The following is a 21,888-nucleotide window of genomic DNA, read 5'->3' as shown; positions in this document are numbered from 1 at the left end:
CTGTTTATATCTTTTCATAGGTGCGGTTTCCAGAATTGCACACTTTATTCTAAATGGGGTCTCACCAGAGGCTTATACAAGGGCACTATCACCTCTTTTTTTTCCTGCTGGCCATTCCTCTTACTAAGCATCAGAGCTTCCTTCTGGCTTTGATCATCACCTTTTCTACCAGTTTGGCCACTTTGAGATCATCAGACACAATCACCCCCAAGTCACGCTCTTCTTTTGTACATAGAAGTACTTCATCTCCTATACAATACCGTTCCCTGTGAGTTGCCAGTTGCTGGACCAGATCCTTCCCAATGCTATCCACACCCTCCAGGGTAGGGTGTCTAACCTATTACAGAGTTTGGTATCATCAGCAAAGAGACAAACCTTACAAGGCAGATTTTACACAATATCGTTCACAAATATGTTGAAAAGAGCCGTCTCTTAGTGTGGACTGTATTTAAGTCAATTATTTCCTAATTAAGTTGGCTTTGGCCTAATTTCCTTATAAATATTTCTGTATTTCCTTTTAAGTGTTTACACCTTGGATTATGTTACAAATTGCAATTAAAAAAAAAAAGCTGGCCCAATCACCGATCCTTGCGGTATACCACTAATAACATCCTTTTCCTCTGAGCAAACTCCATTTACCACTACCCTCTGTCTCCTTCCACTTAACCAGTTTTTAACCCAGTTACTTTTGTGCCCATACCGAGGGCACTCAGTTTATTTATCAATTGCCTGTGTGGAACTGTGTCAAAAGCTTTGCTAAAATCCAAGAATACCACCACATCTAGCGCCCCTCCTATATCCAACTGTTTGGCCATCAATCAGATTTGTCTGAGAAGACTTGTCTCTAGTGAAACCATGCTGCCTCGGGTCCTGCAGTCCATTTGATTCTAGAAACTTCACAATCCTCTGCTTTAGAAGCGTTTACATTAGTTTACTCACCGAGGTCAGACTAACAGGTCTGTAATTCCCAGCCTCCTCCTTACTTCCATTCTTGTGCAGAGGGACCACATCCACCCTTCTCCAGTCCTCCGGGACCAGACTTCAAAAGCACACGTAACTTCAGTATTCTGTAAGTGATGCATATAAGTGTATGCTTTGTCCATGTATGTGCCCTCCATCCATGCTTTTACACACTACAGCACTTATACCGACCCTAATAGAATAGCACTTTAAGGTGCTTACCTGCTCAAGTGCTAATTTCCTCTGTATTTAATATGCAAGGGGCATGTAACTGCGGTTGGCTTAGCGGAGTTTAAAAAAAGGTTAGACGGCTTCCTGGTGGAAAAGGACATAGAATGTTATTGAATGGACGTAGGAATAATCCACTATTTCTGGCATGGGCGGGACGAAATGCTTGTTCTTTTGGCCGCTGTCAGAGACAGGGTGCTGGGCTCGATGGACCCTTTGTCCCAGCATGGCGATGCTTATGTCTTATGTCTTGTATTATGGGACATGTAACCGCAGGCACTTAGTTACTCAGTTGCCCTTGTATTACGGGGCATGGAACCACCTGCGCTTAGTTATTGAATTGCCCTTGTATCGCAGGACATGTAACTGTGGGTGCTTAGTGGCTGAATTGCCCTTGTATTGCGAGACACGTAAATTGCACTTGTATTGCAGGGCATGTAACCATCCGCGCTTAGTTATTGAGTTGCCCTTGTATTGTGAGGTACATAACTCCCCATGCATAGTTATTTAATTGCCATTGTATTGCGGGGCATGTAACCTTGGGCACTTAGTTATCAAATTGCTCTTGTATTGCGGGGCATATAATCACGGGCGCTTAAGTTATTGATTGCATGAAAGTAGATACTTTGGAGTAATTTTCTCACTTGTAAGCATATTTTGCATGCATAAAATAAGAATTAAATTTGGTAGCTAAATACACATGTTATAAGTATGCTTGCCAAGGAGATCGTGCGTAACATTCCTGCGGGTGGAACTGGGGTGCAGTTGCTATGTATGTGCCTGTGATTCCTTTGAACAATGTACTTGTTATCTGTGTTGCTCTTAATAAAAATGATTTAAACATAACTTCTTTTTATTAAGCATATCCAAACCAATGACATACTTGAAAGGAGATAACAGGCAGTATACATAACACACAGTTGTCTCTTCGATTGTCGTTAACTTCTTTTATGTATGTCATGGTTTGGATATGCTCGGTAAAAAGATTAAAAAAAATAAAACTACCCATGTCCACACAAAATACCTGCACACATTTATACCTTCTTCAGGGCAGGTGTGAATGTGTTGAAGGAGCCTGTGTTATGAAGGCACATAAATGCCTATGTGGCCTTAGGCACTCTCTTATAATTACCCCCCATGTTTGTATACGTCCTTGTACCCTTCAGGCAATTTTATAAGTGCCCACTTGTTTAAAAAATGTTTTTGAAGCCATGATGGACAGCATCTTTTTCTTTTTTTTTTTTAATACAGCACGGATATGAATGTAGTCCCCCATTTTGCAGAAACCTTGTCTCCCACTTTCGCAGATGTAGTTGCTGAACCAGAAAAGAATAAAGGTTGGTTAATGATTTTTATCCCGTAATGTTAAGTACATCCTATCAATGTTTTTGTCTATTACAATATATTTTATAGTGCTTTGGATTTTGGATGAGTTTTCAGGAAATTGCAAATTTATTTTTTGCAATAGGTCTGGCAAGCTGTATTGATATTGTTCACAGCAAGGCAACACTTTGTTCACTGGAAAGCAACTGAATGTCTTTTGATGCATTATTAAAATGCACGCTGCTAACTTTAGAATCCAAGTAGTGCATCAACATTCATTAATGCATACTTTGGAGAATTTTATTACATTTCCAAATTGTTGTCCTGACTGCAAGTGTACATTTTTTTAATGTTAACATAAGGAAGACGAGATACTATTCCTCCTTTCCAGTATTTTATCCACTCTTTCATCTGAAGAGTTGAAGCTGTAGCACGAAAAGCTGCTTTGCTATTGGCTGTACCTTATAATGTGTTCCCTTGGCATTGGAGGAGGTTAATATGTGGTCACATGATATAGTCCAATTAATCCGTAGCACTTTCCTAGCTGTTTCATAAGTTGTTTGTCTGTTTTATATGCTTTCTGCATACGTTAAAGATCTGACCATTTGCTTTTCTAGGTCTTTATCCAGGAGAGGATATTTGGTCTGTACAACCGGTTTGCCTGACAACTGGTTTAAATTATAACCTTGAAAATAATGCAGGATGTGTAATGCAGGAAAACCCCTCTGTACACAACAGGTTGGTATTGATTTCTAAATGCAATATTTTATTTAGTATTTTTTTTATGAGAGACTGGGCCCTGGAAAAGTATCATTTTTAAAGGGTTTTCTTAAGAGTAGCAAAATAATGCAAAAATTTGGTTTCAGCATTTGGCATTTGCCTCACCTCCTTCCTGACCTAACCTAGACACACTGGGCCATTTCCAGTGACATCTGGTTTCATTTGTGGCTGCTGGCACATAACCATTTAAGCCAATATTCAGTGCTAACCGGTTAAGTTCCTAGCGGTTAAAGATAGGACCGCTATTTACGAGGTCCTATTTAACCACGTAACCCAGCGCTGAATATCAGCGTGGTTTTTTTTAAAAATATTTTTATTGAAGTTCAGGACATCAACATCCAAAAGAGGGAAATAAGCATCCCAAAAAACAGAACAAAAATACACAATATAACTACATGCAGTCTTTTATCTCTACAAAATAAGCACAGCATGCAATCCTGCCTTTATCACCACAGTACAAATCATCCTGCCCATTTTTAGTTACCCCAAAACCATCCCTCCTACCCCGCAGCAACCCTCCTTCCCTCCTCCCTCCCACCCATTCCTGGAAAACCTAAGGATCTGAGGATAACACTTCATAAAGCTGCCAAAGAGATCTATATGCTTGGCCGAGCTTGCTACAGGAAGTCTTAAGCCGCTCCCTCTCCCAGCGCGCCATTTGGAGCATTTTTGTAGTCCTTTGGTGCAAGGCCGGCGGGCACTCCGCCACCCAAGTCGCTAAGATAGACTTCCTAGCCAGCATTAGTGCTACACACAAAATGGCTCTGGGAGGAAGATAGCTCCTGGTTGCTTAGGTAGGACTCATCCCCCCATAAGTAGCACAAGATAGGACCACTCAACAGAACCATCCAATACACGCTCCAAAACACCCAACACTCCAGACCAGAATTCACGCAGCTTCATGCACTCCAGAAAATGATGGACTAACGTATCTCACACCCTGACATTGTACTAGAGAGTTGCACGGGAACGGGGTTCGCGGGATTCCCGCGGAACCCGCGGGATTCCCGCGGGGACGGAGGCAGTTCCTGCGGGGTTCCCACGGGGATGGAAGCAGCTCTGCGGGGTTCCCGTGGGGACGGAGGCAGTTCCTGCGGGGTTCCCGTGGGGATGGAAGCAGTTCTGCGGTCTTCTCGTAGAAGTGTAAGCTGCACCTGCACCAGCCTCTCATCTACCGAATACCAATTTCTTTGAGTGCTGTCTTCTCCTCCTCCTCTTCTTCTTTGCTTTAACAGCACAAATGTGGAAAGTCTTCCATTAAGGAGGTGGTAGAGTCACAAATGATGATGGAATTCAAAAAGGCGTGGGATGAACACAGAGGATCTCTAATTAGAAAATAGACGTTATATAAAACCTAACCTTAAATGGCTGCATGTGTGTGGATGTGTCAAGTGACACTTAAATGGCGACTCTGGCTGTGATGAACTAGGGCTGATACCTGGCAGACTTGTATGGTCTGTGTCTCATACATGGCAATCTTGTGTAGGATGGGCTGGAAAGGGCTTAGACAGCAACTTCAGTGGCTGGAATATGAGGACAGTGCTGGACAGACTTTTACGGTCTGTGTCCCACAAATGAGAAGACGAATAGACTGGAGTGGGCTTCAACGGCAACCCCAGTAGTTGGAACATAAGGATATGGCCAGATAGACTTCTGTGGTCTTTGTTCCAGAAACACGAAGGAAAGACCATAATCAAGTATATAATATCACACTCATTGATTTAATGATGACTTGATCATGAGTGTGACTATTGGCAGAGTGGATGGACTGTTCAGGTCTATTTGCTGTCACTTACTATGTTACTATTAATCCTCTTTGCTACCAGGCTGGTGCACAGACCTCAGTTCTGACACAGGCATGAGAATCAGATGTCACCTGACCTACTGGCGCGTGCATGTGGCGACCTCTCAGCACACAGTGCAAGTGAATTGGAGACAAGTCTTACATGTGCGCACCAGAGTGTTCCAACTTCCGTTCCTTCCTTGCCTACAGTGCTGTGGCTCAAATCCAGAGAGAGACTGAGGGAGCTAACTGGAATTTTCTTTTATGTACCATTAAAATTCTTACGGGGACGGGTGGGGATGGGTTAAATTCTTGCGGGGACGGGTGGGGACGGGTTGGGATGGGTTAAAATTTTGCGGGGATGGGTGGGGATGGGTAAGATTCCAGCGGGGACGGGTGGGGACGGGTAAGATTCCAGCAGGGACGGGCGGGGATGGGTAAGATTTCTGTCCCCGTGCAACTCTCTACATTGTACACACTTATCATCCCAAAGACACATTTGTTTCCCCCTAACTCTAGTTATATACACTCCATGTAGCAGCTTGAATTGCATTTCCTGTAAGTTAGCACTAGGGGTAATTTTAAAGGCCCGGACAAAATATGTGGACAGCACCTCTACCGAGGCAGGCAAAAGAAGGTAACGACCGATATTCCCTACCTATGGCATTCCAAGCTGCCAATTTATTTGCCTGCAAGGGAAGTTGGCAAAAACGTTTATCCAAAAGTGTAAAAACAGGGCCTCGATTGCCCGAGGGGATCAATGATGCACAATAATGTCTCCCTTGCAAGAAAGGCAAAAAATCTGAGCGAGTCAATCGCCACTGCTCCTGCGTTTGTTCGAAGGAAGGAAACATGCCCCCCCCCCCCCCCCCCCCGGAGTTGTGAAATGCCCCACATACCGGCAACCTCCTCGAGCCCAAGCTTTAAAATGTGTCACTCCCTGTCCAGCAGGAAAATGAGGGTTATCGATCACCGCTAAGAAAGGGGAATGTCCCGAGGCCCCCCTGGGCCGCCGCGCCACCACTCCCAGGCATGCCTCAGCGGACAAAGCAGAGGTTACAACCTCCTCCTCCCCTTCCTGGCTGGCAGTTGTGTAAGGTTAAAAGCCGAGTACAAGCAGGAATCATCCTCCCAGGTAGAGCCCGGCGCAAACTTAGAAGCACCCGTGTGCAACTCGTGAACCCAACGAAGCAATGCTGCCACATTATACATGCGGAGGTCCGTAGATTGAGACCCCCCTCTAGCCCGAGACTGAATCAGTTTGGCATACCCTATCTGTGCCCTGTGTCCGGCCCACAAGAAAGTTCCAATAAACCCTTTATAAAAATCTTCGTCTCGTTTCGTGACCCAGAGAGGCAGCATCTGCAAGGGGTACAGAAGTTTAGGTAGCATAACCATTTTAACTAATGCTACTCTGCCTAGCAAAGAGAGAGGCAGGTCACGCCATCGGTGGCATAAAGATTTGATGGTGTCCAGTTTGTCCTGAATGTTTCTACAATACACCACTGCTAAATCCCTATGCAGATACACACCCAAGTATTTTGAAGTGCCCTTAGACCAGGCAAGAGGGAAGCCAGACAGCTGCTGATATCTGCACGGGGAGGAGACCGGTAGAGCCTAAGACTTCGCAAAATTAATTTTTAACCCTGAAAAAGACCCAAATTGCAAAAGCAATGCTACCAATTTAGGGACATATTCTGTAGCCCGATCGAGATAAATGAGCATATCATCAGCAAACAGATTGATTCTATATTCCTGAGAGCCAACCTTAAGACCTCTAACTTCATCAGTTTGTCTAATTTTAATAGCAAAGGGTTCAAACGATAGCACAAAAAGCATAGGTGATAAAGGGCAACCTTGTCTCGTACCTCGCTCTAATATGAATGCCGGGGTCAGGGCTCCATTAATCAAGATTTGAGCAGTGGGATTGCTATATAGAGGCCGAACTCCACCCAAGAATTCACCCATGATCCCAAACTGGGGAAGCACCCAAAATAAATAATCCCACAAAATTTTGTCAAAGGCCTTCTCTGCATCTAAGCTTGTAATGATGGCATCTCCCGGGATACTTCCTAGCTTCTGCAAAACTGTCAGCACCCGCAGAACATTTGATGATGCATATCTGCCTGGTACAAAGCCCGCTTGATCTGTATGGATCAGTTCCGGTAAAACCTTCCCCAATCTGTGAGCTAGGATATTTGCAGAAAGGTTTTATATCTTGATTGAGGAGCGATATTGGGTGATATGAACCAAGCAGTTCTGCGTCTCTCCCCGGTTTAGGAAGCACCACAATATGAGCGTGAGTCAGTCTTCCTCCCCCTTCCCAAGTAGTACATAAATGATGACCTAATTCTTGGAAGGGAGGGCCGATCTTCCCACCCAAAATTTTGTAAAATTCAGGGCCTAATCCATCAGGCCCAGGCGCTTTCACCAGTTTTAGACGCCGGATAGCCTGCCCTATCTCCAACCCCGTTACGGGAGCATTCAAAACGTCCCTCTGGTCCTGTGATATCTGGGGCACGTTGAGATCCTTAAAGAACAACGCCCTCTACTCCTGATCAGTCTCCCCTTTATCGTAGAGTGCTTTATAAAATTTCACAAAAGCATTCTGAACATCCTCTGCTGCTGTTACCACTCTACCCTCCTACGATCGTACTTTGACTATAGTCTGTTTTGCCCCCTGTGTCTAACCAACGTAGCCAACAACTTCCCTGCCTTATTCCCCCATCTAAAAAGATTGTACTTATTCATATGAATATCCTGAGACGCCCTGGCTTTCAAAATGCCATTGATTTGCCTGCACACAGCATAGTATTCCTGCCTCGCTACCTCACTTCTTGTAATGATGTGTGTACCCCTCAACTGCTGCAATTGATCGGATAAGGCCATCAAACTACATTCCCGGTCTTTGCGTGTTTTTGCAGTATAAGCCAAGATATGTCCCCTTAACACTGTCTTCCCCGCCTCCCAGTATGTAATGGGGTCAACTGACCCGGGTCGTTTTCCATAAGATAATTATCCCATGCCTGAAGCAAAAAGGTACGAAAATATAAATATAAAGTAGGGTTCATGCGCCAGAGCCTTGACACCTCTCCCCGGTGCCTTTGAATATCTACCCAGACCAGAAAATGGTCTGAAACTGCCCCATCCACAATGTCAGCAGCTGTTGTCTGAGAGAGAAAAGAAGGGTCTAAAAGCAAATAGTCAAGTCGGGCGCGCAATCCGTGCACCTGTGAGAAAAAAGTATAATCATGAGCTTCTGGGTGTAACAACCTCCAAATATCTAAAAACCCTAATTCGCGCACGAGAAAGTTCACCCCTTTAGCCTTGCAAGCAGAGGGTCTGGGTCGCCGTGGTCAGCAGTCTATAAGGGGGTCTGCCGTTATGTTGAAGTGCCCTCCCACTATCAGCTGGTATCCAGTGACCGACAACAGCAGCGGAAGTAAGCGAGAGAAAAAAGAATGGGAGTAAACATTGGGAGCATATACTGAGCACAGAGCTACTTTTTTGCCCGCTACCTCTCCCATCCACAATACATAACAACCCTCCGGGTCCTGAACCAATTTAAGCATAGTGACTTGATGCTTTTTATGAATAATATTGCCACTCCTCGCTGTCTGCTCTTGAAGGAGGAAAAAACTAGCTCCCCCACCCAGGTGAGTTTCAGCTTTAAATGCTCCACCTGTGATAAGTGTGTCTCTTGTAGGAACACTATATCCATCTTCATTTTAGAACAATATGACAAGATCTTTGTACGTTTAATAGGGGAGTGGATGCCATCCACATTCAGTGAGCCTACTCGCAGCTTGCTTATAGCCAAACAGTCATGCATCCCAGACTATCAGACAGAGAAGTAACCCCGAGGGCGGCATCCCAGTGCCACCGCCCCCTACCACACAACTTCCAAGTACACCAACATTGTTGTATACATCCCAAAGGTGTCTCCAGGAAACCCACCCCTCCCCTGACCCCCATCTTGAATCTCCTCCCAACCCCCCTCCACCTCTGTTGCTGCCAAACTCACATGCACACACAGAAAATGCCATCCATGCACTCCACTCAAGCCTCCGGCCCCCCCTCCCTCCCCTAGCATTCTCTCCAAGCCCTTCCCATAGAATAACTCCCCACAAACCCAACAACCACCCCCCCCAGAACACACAGTGCTGCAATCCCCCCTTAATACACACCGCTCTCCCCTGCCCCCACCCCCGACAGAAACCATCAAAAAGCATTTAAGAGTCTTTCTGCTTCAACATTCAGCTACAATATAAAGATTGTATGCAAGCATGTCAACAGAGAGAGCGGCCACCCCTCCTCGAATCCTCTGTAACTGCATTGCTTCTCCACTCTCCACCACTTGCTGACACTTCTGCCTCTCGATGACAGACGTGAGGGCTCCCTAGGGAGTGCTCCCATAAACCACAGAAGAGCTATTGTTCAAATAAAGTCCTGCAGGTGCCCCTCCCCCACTATGTGCTCATGTCGTTAACGAATACACACTCTCACGTTGAATAATGCAAAGCAATACTTTTAGGAGATAAAAATAAAAAGGAGAACAAACACCAATAAAATAACTCCCCACAATTCCTTTCCGCCTACTGTAGAAACACACTCTGCTGTGACCAGGCCCCATATAGGCTGCATATGCACATCCCAGCTTTTTAGTTCCCTTGAGGCAGCCGCTCCAGGATTTCCTCCGGCTTTTCCATAAAAAGGGTACTGCCATTGTGGATTACCCGTACTCGCGCCGGGTACTGCAGAGAGAATTTGATCCCTTTGGAGAAAAGCTGGGAGCAATATGGCGATAGACGTCTGCGCAGCTCAGAAACTCTGGGCGAAAAGTCTTGGAACATTAACACCTTGGATCCCTGGTAAACCAGTTCCCTACGTTGTCGGAACTTGATCAAAAGTTGAGCTTTCTCAGTGTAATTAAGAATGCGGGCAACCACCGGGCGCGGTCTGGTGATTTGATTGCGCAGCACTCCCACGTGGTGCACATGCGCATCCCGCATCCTCTGCCTTTCTACATCTGGCCCCAGCTCACGCAGAAGCCACATCTCCACCAACTCCCATAGCTCCTTATCCTTCACGCTTTCAGGTAGTCCCACCAACCTTATGTTATTGCGACGGCTTCTGTTTTCTTGATCATCCATTCTGTCCTCCAGAAACTTACACCGCTTCTCCAGTGCCGCCAGCTGGGAGGTCATATCATTAGTGAGATCCTCTTGGTGTGACAGTCTGTCCTCTGCTTGTTGAATGCGTGCATCCTTCGTTGCTAGGCTTTCCTTCAGCTCATCCATAAAGGCGTGCAATGTCGACAATTTGTCATCCAGTATATCAGCCATGTGCCGCATTATTTTCTTAATCGCTGCCTCTTGCAGTGCGATCCCTGGCGCCGCTTGCAAGTGAGATGCCTCTGATTTATCCTGGACCGCCGCCATTTTGGCCGCATGGCTCCCTCCGCGCTTTCTAGATGCCCGCAGAGTCTTGGCTGGTATGCCCCAAACTCCGCCTTATTACAGCGCCGTGACTCCACCAGCGGTTCCTCGTATGCTGGATCCAGTCAGGAACAAATAAATGGGTCCCAATCGGGGCGGGTTGCAGAAACACAAGTATTTCGTCACCGTGGAATGCGGATTGTGGTGTACCCCAAGGTTCTCCATTATCACCAATTCTCTTCAACATAATGATGTCCCCTCTGGCAAACATCTTATCCAGAGAGAGCTATCACTCGTTTATGTATGCTGATGATGTCACAATTTATATCCCCTTCCGACGTGACCTCAGATATCTCCAGGGACATTGATCGTTGCTTGAACATCATGGATTTATGGGCTAACACATTTCGGTTGAAATTGAACATGGATAAAACTCATTGTCTTATTGTCTCATCTCCATATAGTACCTATAAGCCTGCTACTCTCATTACTTCAGCTTATTCGCTACCTATCTCTGATCACCTTAAAATCTTAGGAGTTACTGTTGATAGCCACCTTACATTATTTTATTCTATGTGGAAACTTAAACGTATAAGACCCTACTTTCCAAGGGATATATTCCGCAACTTGATGCAATCATTGGCATTGAGCCATCTAGACTATTGCAATGGCTTATATGCGGGTTGTAAAGTTCAGCTTCTGAAAAACTCCAAACAGCCCAGAACACTGCTGCCAGATTGATCTTCAACAAAGCGAGATTTGATAGTGTTACACCTCTTCGGCTGAAACTTCACTGGCTCCCAATTATGGACCTTATTACTTTCAAACTTTGTACACTAGTCCACAAAATAATCTATGGTGATGCCCCGGATTATATGATTGATTTAATTGATCTTCTGGCGGGGAATAGATTAAGGTCATCTCGTACTTATATGAATCTTCATTACCCAAGTTGTATTGGTCTTAAGTACAAAACCAGCTACGTGTCTAATTTCTCCTACTTAAGTACGCAGATGTGGAATGCATTACCGAACTGTGTGAAAACGCTACATAATCATCAAGACTTCAAGGGGTTTTTAAAGACTTATCTGTTTTGTCCGGCCTATCCTACTGCTGCTACTCATTAGACTCTGCTTTGTATTGATTCAGAGGACAATTTTATTACATATTACTTTGTTTCTTATTTTACACATGTACCCCCTCCCTTACCTGACCCTATTTATTATTGTCTTGTAAGCCACATTGAGACTGCTTGTGTGTGCAGTTTTCATAGCAAGGGTGAGGAGAGCGGCCAGCAGACGTCCGCTCAGGTCTCTACTATCACGTGATCTGAATATCAGCGTTAAGTGGCTAAATCGGGCTAACTGCGATTATTCAGCAGAAATAACCAGCTATCTCCTGCTGAATATTAGCGGTTAGCTGGCTAAATGGTATTTAACTGGCCAGGAGCCATTCCTGGCCAGTTAAATAGTGCAAAACAAAAAGTAGCATGACCTATACGACACTTCCAAAAAGCCAAGGAGACAAATAATTAAAAGTAGTTCTTTAATAAAGGATAAGACTCGACATGGCACCGTGCTGAAAATCGGGGGGGGGGGGGGGGGGGGAGGGGAATGACTGTCTTTGCCTGTCCCCCCTTGTCTCCTTGGCCCCTGTGGCACACCTTCAGCAGCACTGTGGCTCTGCCTGTTTGAGATGGATTTAATATCTGTGAAGGAAGCACAATCCCTCCTTTGGGCTGTGTGCTGGGGGACAGGGGAAAAATATGTTGTGCAATCACATATTAAATCGCAGCCATAAGTCCCCTGTTTCACCACAGCCATCATATCTGAAGCTGTCATAGAGTCTGGTGTGTAATGTCACAGTCATATCTTAGAGGGCTCAGAGGGGATCAGTGACCACTGGAGAGGTAATAGAGAATTATTCCTTAATACCTCCAGTGGTCATTTGGTCATTTAAGGCAGTGTTTTGCTCCATAGTTCGTCCAAATTTCAAGGGGACGTGTTTTGGGCTGGACCTGGACAGAGGGTTATTCAAAGTTGTTAAATTACAAGAGGATGGTGAAAAATTGCAAGAGGACCTTTTGAGGCTTGGAGACTGGGCATCCAAATGACAAATGTTTTTTAATGTGAACAAGTGCAAAGTGATGCATGTAGGACCGAGGAACCCAAACTATAGCTACATGTTTCACATTAGGAGTCACCACCCAGGAAAAGGATCTAAGTGTCATATAGTAACATAGTAGATGACGGCAGAAAAAGACCTGCATGGTCCATCTAGTCTGCCCAAGATAGACTCATATCTTGAATTTGTACCTGTCTTTTTCAGGGCACAGACCGTATAAGTCTGCCCAGCAGTATTTCCCGCCTCCCAACCACCAGTCCCGTCTCCCATCACCGGCTCTGGTACAGACCGTATAAGTCTGCCCTCCCCTATCCTTGCCTCCCAACCACCAACCCCTCTTCCCCCCACCTGCTCCGCCACCCAATTTCAGCTAAGCTTCTGAGGATCCATTCCTGCTGCACAGGATTCCTTTATGCATATCCCACGCATGTTTGAATTCCGTTACCGTTTTCATCTCCACCACCTCCCGCGGGAGGGCATTCCAAGCATCCACCACCCTCTCCGTGAAAAAATACTTCCTGACATCTTTTTTGAGTCTGCCCCCCTTCAATCTCATTTCATGTCCTCTCGTTCTACCGCCTTCTTAGCAGCGGCTAAGAAAGCTAATAGAATGTTAGATAGGAGAAGAGGGAGCTAGGGAGGATAGTTTTGGTGGGGCCAGGATCCTGGCGGCACCCCCATTCCGATTCCTGTGGCTTTCTTTCGTGAGGAACCCCCAGCCAGTCAGGTATTCAGGATATCCACAATGAATATGTACGAGAAAGAGCTGCATGCAGATCTACTTCGTAAATCTTCATTGTGGATATCCTGAAGCCTGACTGACTGGGAGTCTCTCAGGACAGGTTTGGGCGCCATTGCTCTCAAATCATCTTTGTATAATTTCCTTATTGGTCTGGTTAGAAGTGCTGTTACCTAATAAGTGAACCTCTTCCATTTCTGAAAGGTTTTGTGACACTTTGTTTTACGTTTCCACTGGGCAAACCATCCCCACCTGAGGAGATCTTAATGACTTTCTCGTGCCTTAATTTAATTCTTCACTAAGATTGCTAAAAAGCATTCTCATTGGTGTTTTTTTTTATAGCTACGTTGAGTGGAATGCTACTTGTGATGGCCACCGGCTCTCCAACATGTATGGCCCATTGCATATGGAGGACTATAATCCTTTTCTAGAAGGTATGGTTCTGGTTTGTTTATCACATTAGAAGAGTGCATATACTGTATATATATGTGTTTGAGTGTATGTATGTATATGGAGGGTTGATATTCATACCACTTTGGGAAATGTCCAGAAAAAGTGCTGGTTTAAATCCTGTAGCACCCTCTGCCAAACACTTGCCAGGCAGTGTTCAGCCTACAGCGGTCAGCATAGTTTTTTAAATGCTGGCCACATCCGGCTTATAGATCCGGATACTTGGTCCCAGGCCATATCCGGCTATGGCCATTGAATATTCTGGTCTTTGGCAGCCACTAAAAGTTATCTGGTTACTGCCGATATTACTACTACTACTACTACTTAACATTTCTAGAGTGCTACTAGGGTTACGCAGCGCTGTACAAATTAACAATTAAGGACGGTCCCTGCTCGGAAGAGCTTACAATCTAAATTCAGAGCCAGATGGTAGCCAGGCAAGTTTAAGTTTAATAAAAACTTACTATACCGCAAATTCCAACAGAAGAGGGGCTAGATGGTTCACAATAAAAAAAAAATATTTAAAAAACCCAAAATATAAAACCCAGAAAGGAACACCAGAGTTTATAGGACAGGGGACATATACACAACCAAGCACAATCATGCAAAACACATAACACTGTCCCCCAGGAGCCAACCTTCAGAGGAGGAAGCTAGGTTCAAGCAAATGGCTCCTGGAAGTGCTCAGGCACAATCCTCCCGCACTTCTACCCCATGATCAGAGAAAATTACGTGCTTAAATTTGCGTGCAGTTATCTCTGATTATAGGTGCGGTAAAGCCTTGCGCTGTTCCAGCGCTAATTTTAGAGCGCTGTTTGGAACAGCGCGGCACTTTTGATAATCTGCCCATTAGTGATATTCACGGTTAGAAAAGGTTTGATTTTGTATCATCATTTTTTTTTATTGCAGAAAACATGAATTACCATACTGGTTTCCCAAGTTCTGAAGTCCAGAGCCCAGCATTTGTTGATCATAGCTGTCAGTCTTCCTGGAACCTGAATTCAACAACTCCTCCTCCACCACCCCCAGCAAATAATGTCCCCACAGCCTGGGATGCAGCTGGCTACCCCAGCTCCTCGGTGAGTGCCAAGCAGCAGAAGGGTCTGTGATGCTCATTTAATTCTGATGCATACATGTTTAATGTGGTTACCCTATATGCGCTTGCTTCTGTTGGTGTACACGGCTTTGCTGAAACTAATTACAGAATTTGACATATTCTTGGCCCAGACAGCTTTTAATCTAATGAGATTAGCTCAAGCAGACACAATCCAGGGTACCCAGACTCATGGTCTGTGCTCAAACCCTAATGTGGCTGGTTGCCATGCAGTGCCATAAATCATAAACTCTGTAACAGCAGTTTATGAACTAGGCATAGGTTTAACCGTTACCACCAACAGTTTGTGTTTGATTGCAGACCATTTAAGTTTTGAAACAGCTGTAAGATTGGAATAGCAACATAGGCGGTCGGTGGCCCAACTGTTTGGGGAGGCTAAAGGGGGTGGGGTTAGGGGTGGGGCCAGGGGTGGAGCTTAAATCCATAATTGTCTGATAACACACAGAAAAAATAAATAAAAATAAAAGTCACAATGAATACCTTTTATTAAATTTAGATATTAGATATGTATCATATGTCAAAGAATAAAGTGGTTGCTCAAAGCATATTCTAAGCACAATCGCTGAACTGCAAAACACTACGCACAACTTTTATGCAAAAACACACTCAGAACCTTACTGTACCATAAATATTACACTGGGCAGAACCTAATACACCAATATACCACCCATACGGAAAATGCAGACCGTCAACAATATGAAACAAGGGATCATATCATCACAATTCTCATGTAGAGCCACAAAACATCCTAATTCATGTTTAATGTGGGATAAAATGCCATAAATAAGTAAATAAATATAAACTTTTAATGTTGAGCACCTGATTCTCAAAGTGGACATATTCCAAACACTATAATGAAAATAAAATGATCTTTTCTAGCTTTGTTGTCTGGTGTCTTTTTCTGATCATGCTGGCCCAGTATCTGCTGCTATCTGTTCTCAGTGCAGGTCAGGAAGTCATCCTCATTAAATATCTCCCTGACAACCCAGGACACCTCCAGCCAACCCCCCCCCCCCCCTCCCCTGCTCTCGCAGCAGTAAGGTAAACAAACCATAAACCAATTTCTACAACAGGACAAGGCTAGAGGGCTTTCACTGCAGCTCCTGCTGTGAGGATGGAGGTAAATCAACAATTTAAACCCCTCAGAGCACAGCAGGGGAGGCTTAGCCTGTCCAAGCCTCTTATACCGGGCTCCTATGAATAGCAACTTGGTTTGCTTTCCTTCAGCCCTACATCCTTTTTCTAGTAGATCAAGATATGCCATCAAATAACTTCCAGAGAGAGAGCTTGTCTGCTGTAATAGCTGTTTTGGTATAAATGCTTGCACCTATATTGATAGAAAATACGTATAAGTTATATCTGTCTATAATTTATGCACAGAAGTCCGTGCCCCACTCCGATACTTCCCAGGTGCCAGTTTATAGAACAATGTATAGCTGGAATATAGGTGTTTACAGTGGGGGAAATAAGTATTTGATCCCTTGCTGATTTTGTAAGTTTGCCCACTGACAAAGACATGAGCAGCCCATAATTGAAGGGTAGGTTATTGGTAACAGTGAGAGATAGCACATCACAAATTAAATCCGGAAAATCACATTGTGGAAAGTATATGAATTTATTTGCATTCTGCAGAGGGAAATAAGTATTTGATCCCCCACCAACCAGTAAGAGATCTGGCCCCTACAGACCAGGTAGATGCTCCAAATCAACTCGTTACCTGCATGACAGACAGCTGTCGGCAATGGTCACCTGTATGAAAGACACCTGTCCACAGACTCAGTGAATCAGTCAGACTCTAACCTCTACAAAATGGCCAAGAGCAAGGAGCTGTCTAAGGATGTCAGGGACAAGATCATACACCTGCACAAGGCTGGAATGGGCTACAAAACCATCAGTAAGACGCTGGGCGAGAAGGAGACAACTGTTGGTGCCATAGTAAGAAAATGGAAGAAGTACAAAATGACTGTCAATCGACAAAGATCTGGGGCTCCACGCAAAATCTCACCTCGTGGGGTATCCTTGATCATGAGGAAGGTTAGAAATCAGCCTACAACTACAAGGGGGGAACTTGTCAATGATCTCAAGGCAGCTGGGACCACTGTCACCACGAAAACCATTGGTAACACATTACGACATAACGGATTGCAATCCTGCAGTGCCCGCAAGGTCCCCCTGCTCCGGAAGGCACATGTGACGGCCCGTCTGAAGTTTGCCAGTGAACACCTGGATGATGCCGAGAGTGATTGGGAGAAGGTGCTGTGGTCAGATGAGACAAAAATTGAGCTCTTTGGCATGAACTCAACTCGCCGTGTTTGGAGGAAGAGAAATGCTGCCTATGACCCAAAGAACACCATCCCCACTGTCAAGCATGGAGGTGGAAATGTTATGTTTTGGGGGTGTTTCTCTGCTAAGGGCACAGGACTACTTCACCGCATCAATGGGAGAATGGATGGGGCCATGTACCGTACAATTCTGAGTGACAACCTCCTTCCCTCCGCCAGGGCCTTAAAAATGGGTCGTGGCTGGGTCTTCCAGCACGACAATGACCCAAAACATACAGCCAAGGCAACAAAGGAGTGGCTCAGGAAGAAGCACATTAGGGTCATGGAGTGGCCTAGCCAGTCACCAGACCTTAATCCCATTGAAAACTTATGGAGGGAGCTGAAGCTGCGAGTTGCCAAGCGACAGCCCAGAACTCTTAATGATTTAGAGATGATCTGCAAAGAGGAGTGGACCAAAATTCCTCCTGACATGTGTGCAAACCTCATCATCAACTACAGAAGACGTCTGACCGCTGTGCTTGCCAACAAGGGTTTTGCCACCAAGTATTAGGTCTTGTTTGCCAGAGGGATTAAATACTTATTTCCCTCTGCAGAATGCAAATAAATTCATATACTTTCCACAATGTGATTTTCCGGATTTAATTTGTGATGTGCTATCTCTCACTGTTACCAATAACCTACCCTTCAATTATGGGCTGCTCATGTCTTTGTCAGTGGGCAAACTTACAAAATCAGCAAGGGATCAAATACTTATTTCCCCCACTGTAGGTGCAGTGGTGTAGCCAGGAATTTTTTTTTTATAGGGAGTGTGTGTCCCACACCACCCCCTCCCCGCCTCCCCAGTACCTTAAAATCTCTGCTGCAGTCTTCACCTGAACAGCGGCACTCGCAGGCTGTCTGCACCGGGACTTCCTCTCTGAATTGTCCTCGCCCCGTTTGACCCAACTTCCTGTTTTGTGAAGTGTGGGACAGTTCAGAGAGGAAGTCAGCGCAGGCCGCAGGCAGCCTATGAGTGCCCCTGGGCGGCGTGGGTACAGAACACACGCACCGTGTATAAATACGCCACTATTTAGGTGCATATGTTCCCACATACATGCCGTGATTCTCATTTCTTGTTTATGTACTTGGTGCCTAAATGTTGCCACCCACTTTATAGAATTAACCCTCTTTGTGATTTTATAAAATAGGTGCCTTCTCTCCCTCCAAAACTAGGCAACCTGTTATAAAATTCCCCTACTTGAGGTCAATAGTAAAACACTTTTGCGGCTGGCAGCGGCGCCCAGCATGTACATGCTTTAAAAAAAAGCCTGGGGGCTGAACAGAGAGTTTTTGACATGTAAATTGTTATGAGGCTCATTTTCAAAGCACATAGCTTACAAAGTTACATAGCAACGTGCATTGGGGGTGACTAATGCCCCTCCTTCATGCCAGGTTGGCATGGAGGGATTCAGCTTTGCTGAAGAATTCCTCCACTCATCAGCCAATGATGAAACACATGTTCAGTGGCGTACCAAGGGGGGGGGGGGGGGGGGGGGGGGGGTCTGCCCCGGGTGTCAATGGGTGGGAGGGGGGTGCTCTGCTGGCGAGTCCAGCTCCATCCACCCGGCAGCTATGTGGTGCGGCGCCTCACGTCTGCGCTGCTGTAAAAGAAGAAAATCGCCTCGTCGGCCTTTCCCTTACTCTCTCTGTCCCACCCTCGAGGAAATAGGACGTTACATCAGAGGGTGGGACAGAGAGAGAAGGGAAGGGCCGACGAGGGATTTTCTTCTTTTACAGCAGCGCAGAGGCACTGGGTGGACGGAGCTGGTAAGACAGGTGGGGACTGGGGGGGTGCCGAGTCGCATGGGTCGGGGGGGGGGGTGCCATGTTGCCCTGCAGCCGGGGGTGGGGGGGTGGGGTGCACACAGCAGCGATCCACCCCGGGTGGAAGTGAACCACGGAACGCCACTGCACATGTTAAGATAATTCTGTTACTGCCCACCTAGTAGAAGCCTATTCTATAAAGCAGTGCTTCTCAACCCAGTCCTTGGGGCACGTTTAGCTAGTCAGGTTTTCAGGATATCCAAAGCAAATATGCATGAGATAGATTTGCATGCACTGCCTCCTTAGTCTGCATGTCTATTTCATGCATATTCAGTGTGGATACCCTGAAAACCCGACTGGCTGGGTATGCCCCGAAGACTGGGTTGAGAACCACCTACTTGCATTTATAGAATACTAGGAAAAAAGGCCCGTTTCTGACACAGATGAAACGGGCGCTAGCAAGGTTTTCCTCGGAGTGTGTGTGTTTTACAGAGTGTGTGTGATAGTGAGAGAGTGAATGTGTGAGTGTGTGTGACAGCGAGAGTGTGTGTGAGAATGAGAGTGTGCGCCAGGGCCCCCCCTCCCTCCCTCCCTCCCAGTTCCAGGGTGGCCCCGCCCCCTCCTAGGTCGGCCCTCTCCCCCTCCCTCCCAGTTTCAGGGTCTCCCCCCCCTCCTCCCTCCCAGTTCCGGTGTCCGCCCCTCCCTCCCACCCAGTTCCAGGGTCGTTGCCCCCCTCCCTCCCTCCCAGTTCCAGGGTGGCCCCGCCCCCTCCTAGGTCGTCCCTCTCCCCCTCCCTCCCAGTTTCAGGGTCTCCCCCCCCTCCTCCCTCCCAGTTCCGGTGTCCGCCCCTCCCTCCCACCCAGTTCCAGGGTCGTTGCCCCCCTCCCTCCCTCCCAGTTCCAGGGTCGTTGCCCCCCCCCCCCCCCCCTCCAGCCACCCTGCGATGTTTAACTGCAAAATTAGGGAGCTGTGTAGTGTAATAAAACGCACCTGCAACGTTGTGAAGCTGACTCCGTGGCTTCACTGAAGTGAAGGGTTCGTAAGGTTCGTCAGATTTGTCAGTCTGTCACCATCTCTCTCTGCCCCACCCTCGCGCCTCTGATAGGTCCGCCGCCCTTGACGTCATCACGTTTTGACGCGAGGGCGGGGCCGAGAGAGATGGTGACAGACTGACAAATCTGATGAACCTTATGAACCCTTCACTTCAGTGAAGCCACGGAGTCAGCTTCAGAACGTTGGAGGTGCTTTTTATTATAGTAGAGGCAAGTTTGACATGTATCCACACATATAATTTAATTGTGAGCACTTAAGCCAGCCATAGGGCTAGTGAAAGTGCATGCACTTGTACTACCAGAGGTATGCACATAACTTACGGTATTCCATAAGTTATAGTAATTTATTCATTAATTTTTCAGCAAGTGTGATCCTCACCTGCTTTGCCCCATATGTACACTCACCTGTCAGATATGCACTGTGCAGGGCTTAATTTCTGGGGGAACTACCTGAAACGCAGTTCCACCACTTCTTTTCCTACTGGAATTTTCTGCTGCAGTCCCTCCCTTCCAGGCCACTCTGCTCCCTAATTTAGCCTTATTCCTGCCCCTGGCTACCCCTTATCCCAGCTCCAGGTTCCACTTCCTTTTTGTATACATATTGAGCCCTGGTACTGTGTAGGATATCCGAGTATTTACAGAAGAGCATATAGGTACAGATAGGGCACATGCTCGCATAGTTCTTAGGGGAGAGAAGAGAGTATGTTTTGATAGGGTTAAGAGGACTGGGACTCGTAAGTTACTTAACGCCTTTGTTTTATATTTTAGCCTTACCTCTCCAGCACCAGAAGCTTGTCTCCAATGTCTGGACTTTTTGGCTCTATCTGGGCACCTCAGAATGACATGTATGAAAGCTACTTCCCCGTCAGTGCAAGCTCAGCGCAGGCAGAGCACATGGAGAATCAGGCTGTGCTGTGCAAGCAGGAGTACTCCTCGAGGTTTAATCCTTTCCATGCCTACATGAACTTGGATCTATGGACTACAGCAGCCAATCGGAATGCAACCTTCCCGCTGTCTAGGGACACTGGCTACTGTGGAAATATGTGAAAGAAAACAAATTCAAGTAATGTGAATAATGTTGTTTGCAGTTTTGGTTACTAGAGTTAAAGCAGTTGTTGGAAATAGATGACGAGGTTGGTGAATATTTTGGCACTTTTTTATGGAAAATAAATTTTTTTTTTTTTTTACTGAGTTCTGCATTTGATTCCTTTTTTTTGCATTTATTTATTTATTTATTACAGGACACGAGAAAAGTGTTAATTTAAAGCAATTCTCTTGCACAATCAAGAATGTTCGGAGAAGGAGGGTGTTATTGTAGAATGACGCGGGGACAAAGTTTGTCCCCGCCCCATCCCTGCGTGCTCTGTTCCCATTCCCGTGAGCTCTGTCGGATCCCATCCACACAAGCCTCGAACAGTTCTGATTTTATATATCATTTTATTAAAGTATAAAAAGAAACTATTCTGTACAACTGTTGTTTTATAACTCACAAACAGTACAGATCAAGGGTCCACAAAATCCCTGTCTCCCCTCACAAATATCCCCTCCACTATCAGGAAGACTGAACATGTAAATTACTACACAATGCTACATAGAAAATTCATGCTAACAGAATACTTCGGTCTCTGTCACACACACAAACATACACACGCCAAATACATAATAGCTGACCAAAAATATATTAACCTAAAACCACAAGAAGCCACACCACAGAAATAGAAAGAGATGCATTTCCTCCTATACTGTGCAAAATATAAAGATCACACATGCCAGAGAAGGTGTTAGATGGGTGCAACTAGGACAACTGCCCAC

At 45.7% G+C, this 21,888-nt stretch overlaps 1 protein-coding gene across 3 annotated transcripts in view; it reads left to right on the top strand.

Moving 5' to 3' along the window:
- The window catches only part of TMEM131L (transmembrane 131 like), a 308,022-nt gene extending 286,755 nt beyond the window's left edge, over window positions 1-21,267 (top strand). For all 3 annotated transcript variants that reach the window (XM_030191626.1, XM_030191627.1, XM_030191625.1), the window contains exons 31-35: window positions 2,440-2,525; window positions 3,129-3,249; window positions 13,718-13,809; window positions 14,735-14,904; window positions 20,845-21,267. In XM_030191626.1, coding sequence (XP_030047486.1) covers window positions 2,440-2,525; window positions 3,129-3,249; window positions 13,718-13,809; window positions 14,735-14,904; window positions 20,845-21,123 — 748 coding nt within the window. In that variant the 3' untranslated portion in view covers window positions 21,124-21,267. The remainder of the gene's footprint in view (window positions 1-2,439; window positions 2,526-3,128; window positions 3,250-13,717; window positions 13,810-14,734; window positions 14,905-20,844) is intronic.
- Window positions 21,268-21,888: the final 621 nt, after the last annotated feature.

This window comes from Microcaecilia unicolor, chromosome 2 (assembly GCF_901765095.1).
Source record: "Microcaecilia unicolor chromosome 2, aMicUni1.1, whole genome shotgun sequence".
In the NCBI taxonomy this organism is placed as follows: Eukaryota; Metazoa; Chordata; class Amphibia; order Gymnophiona; family Siphonopidae; genus Microcaecilia; species Microcaecilia unicolor.
Note: the sequence above shows the minus strand (reverse complement) of the source record. Positions and strands in the feature narration are given on the sequence as shown.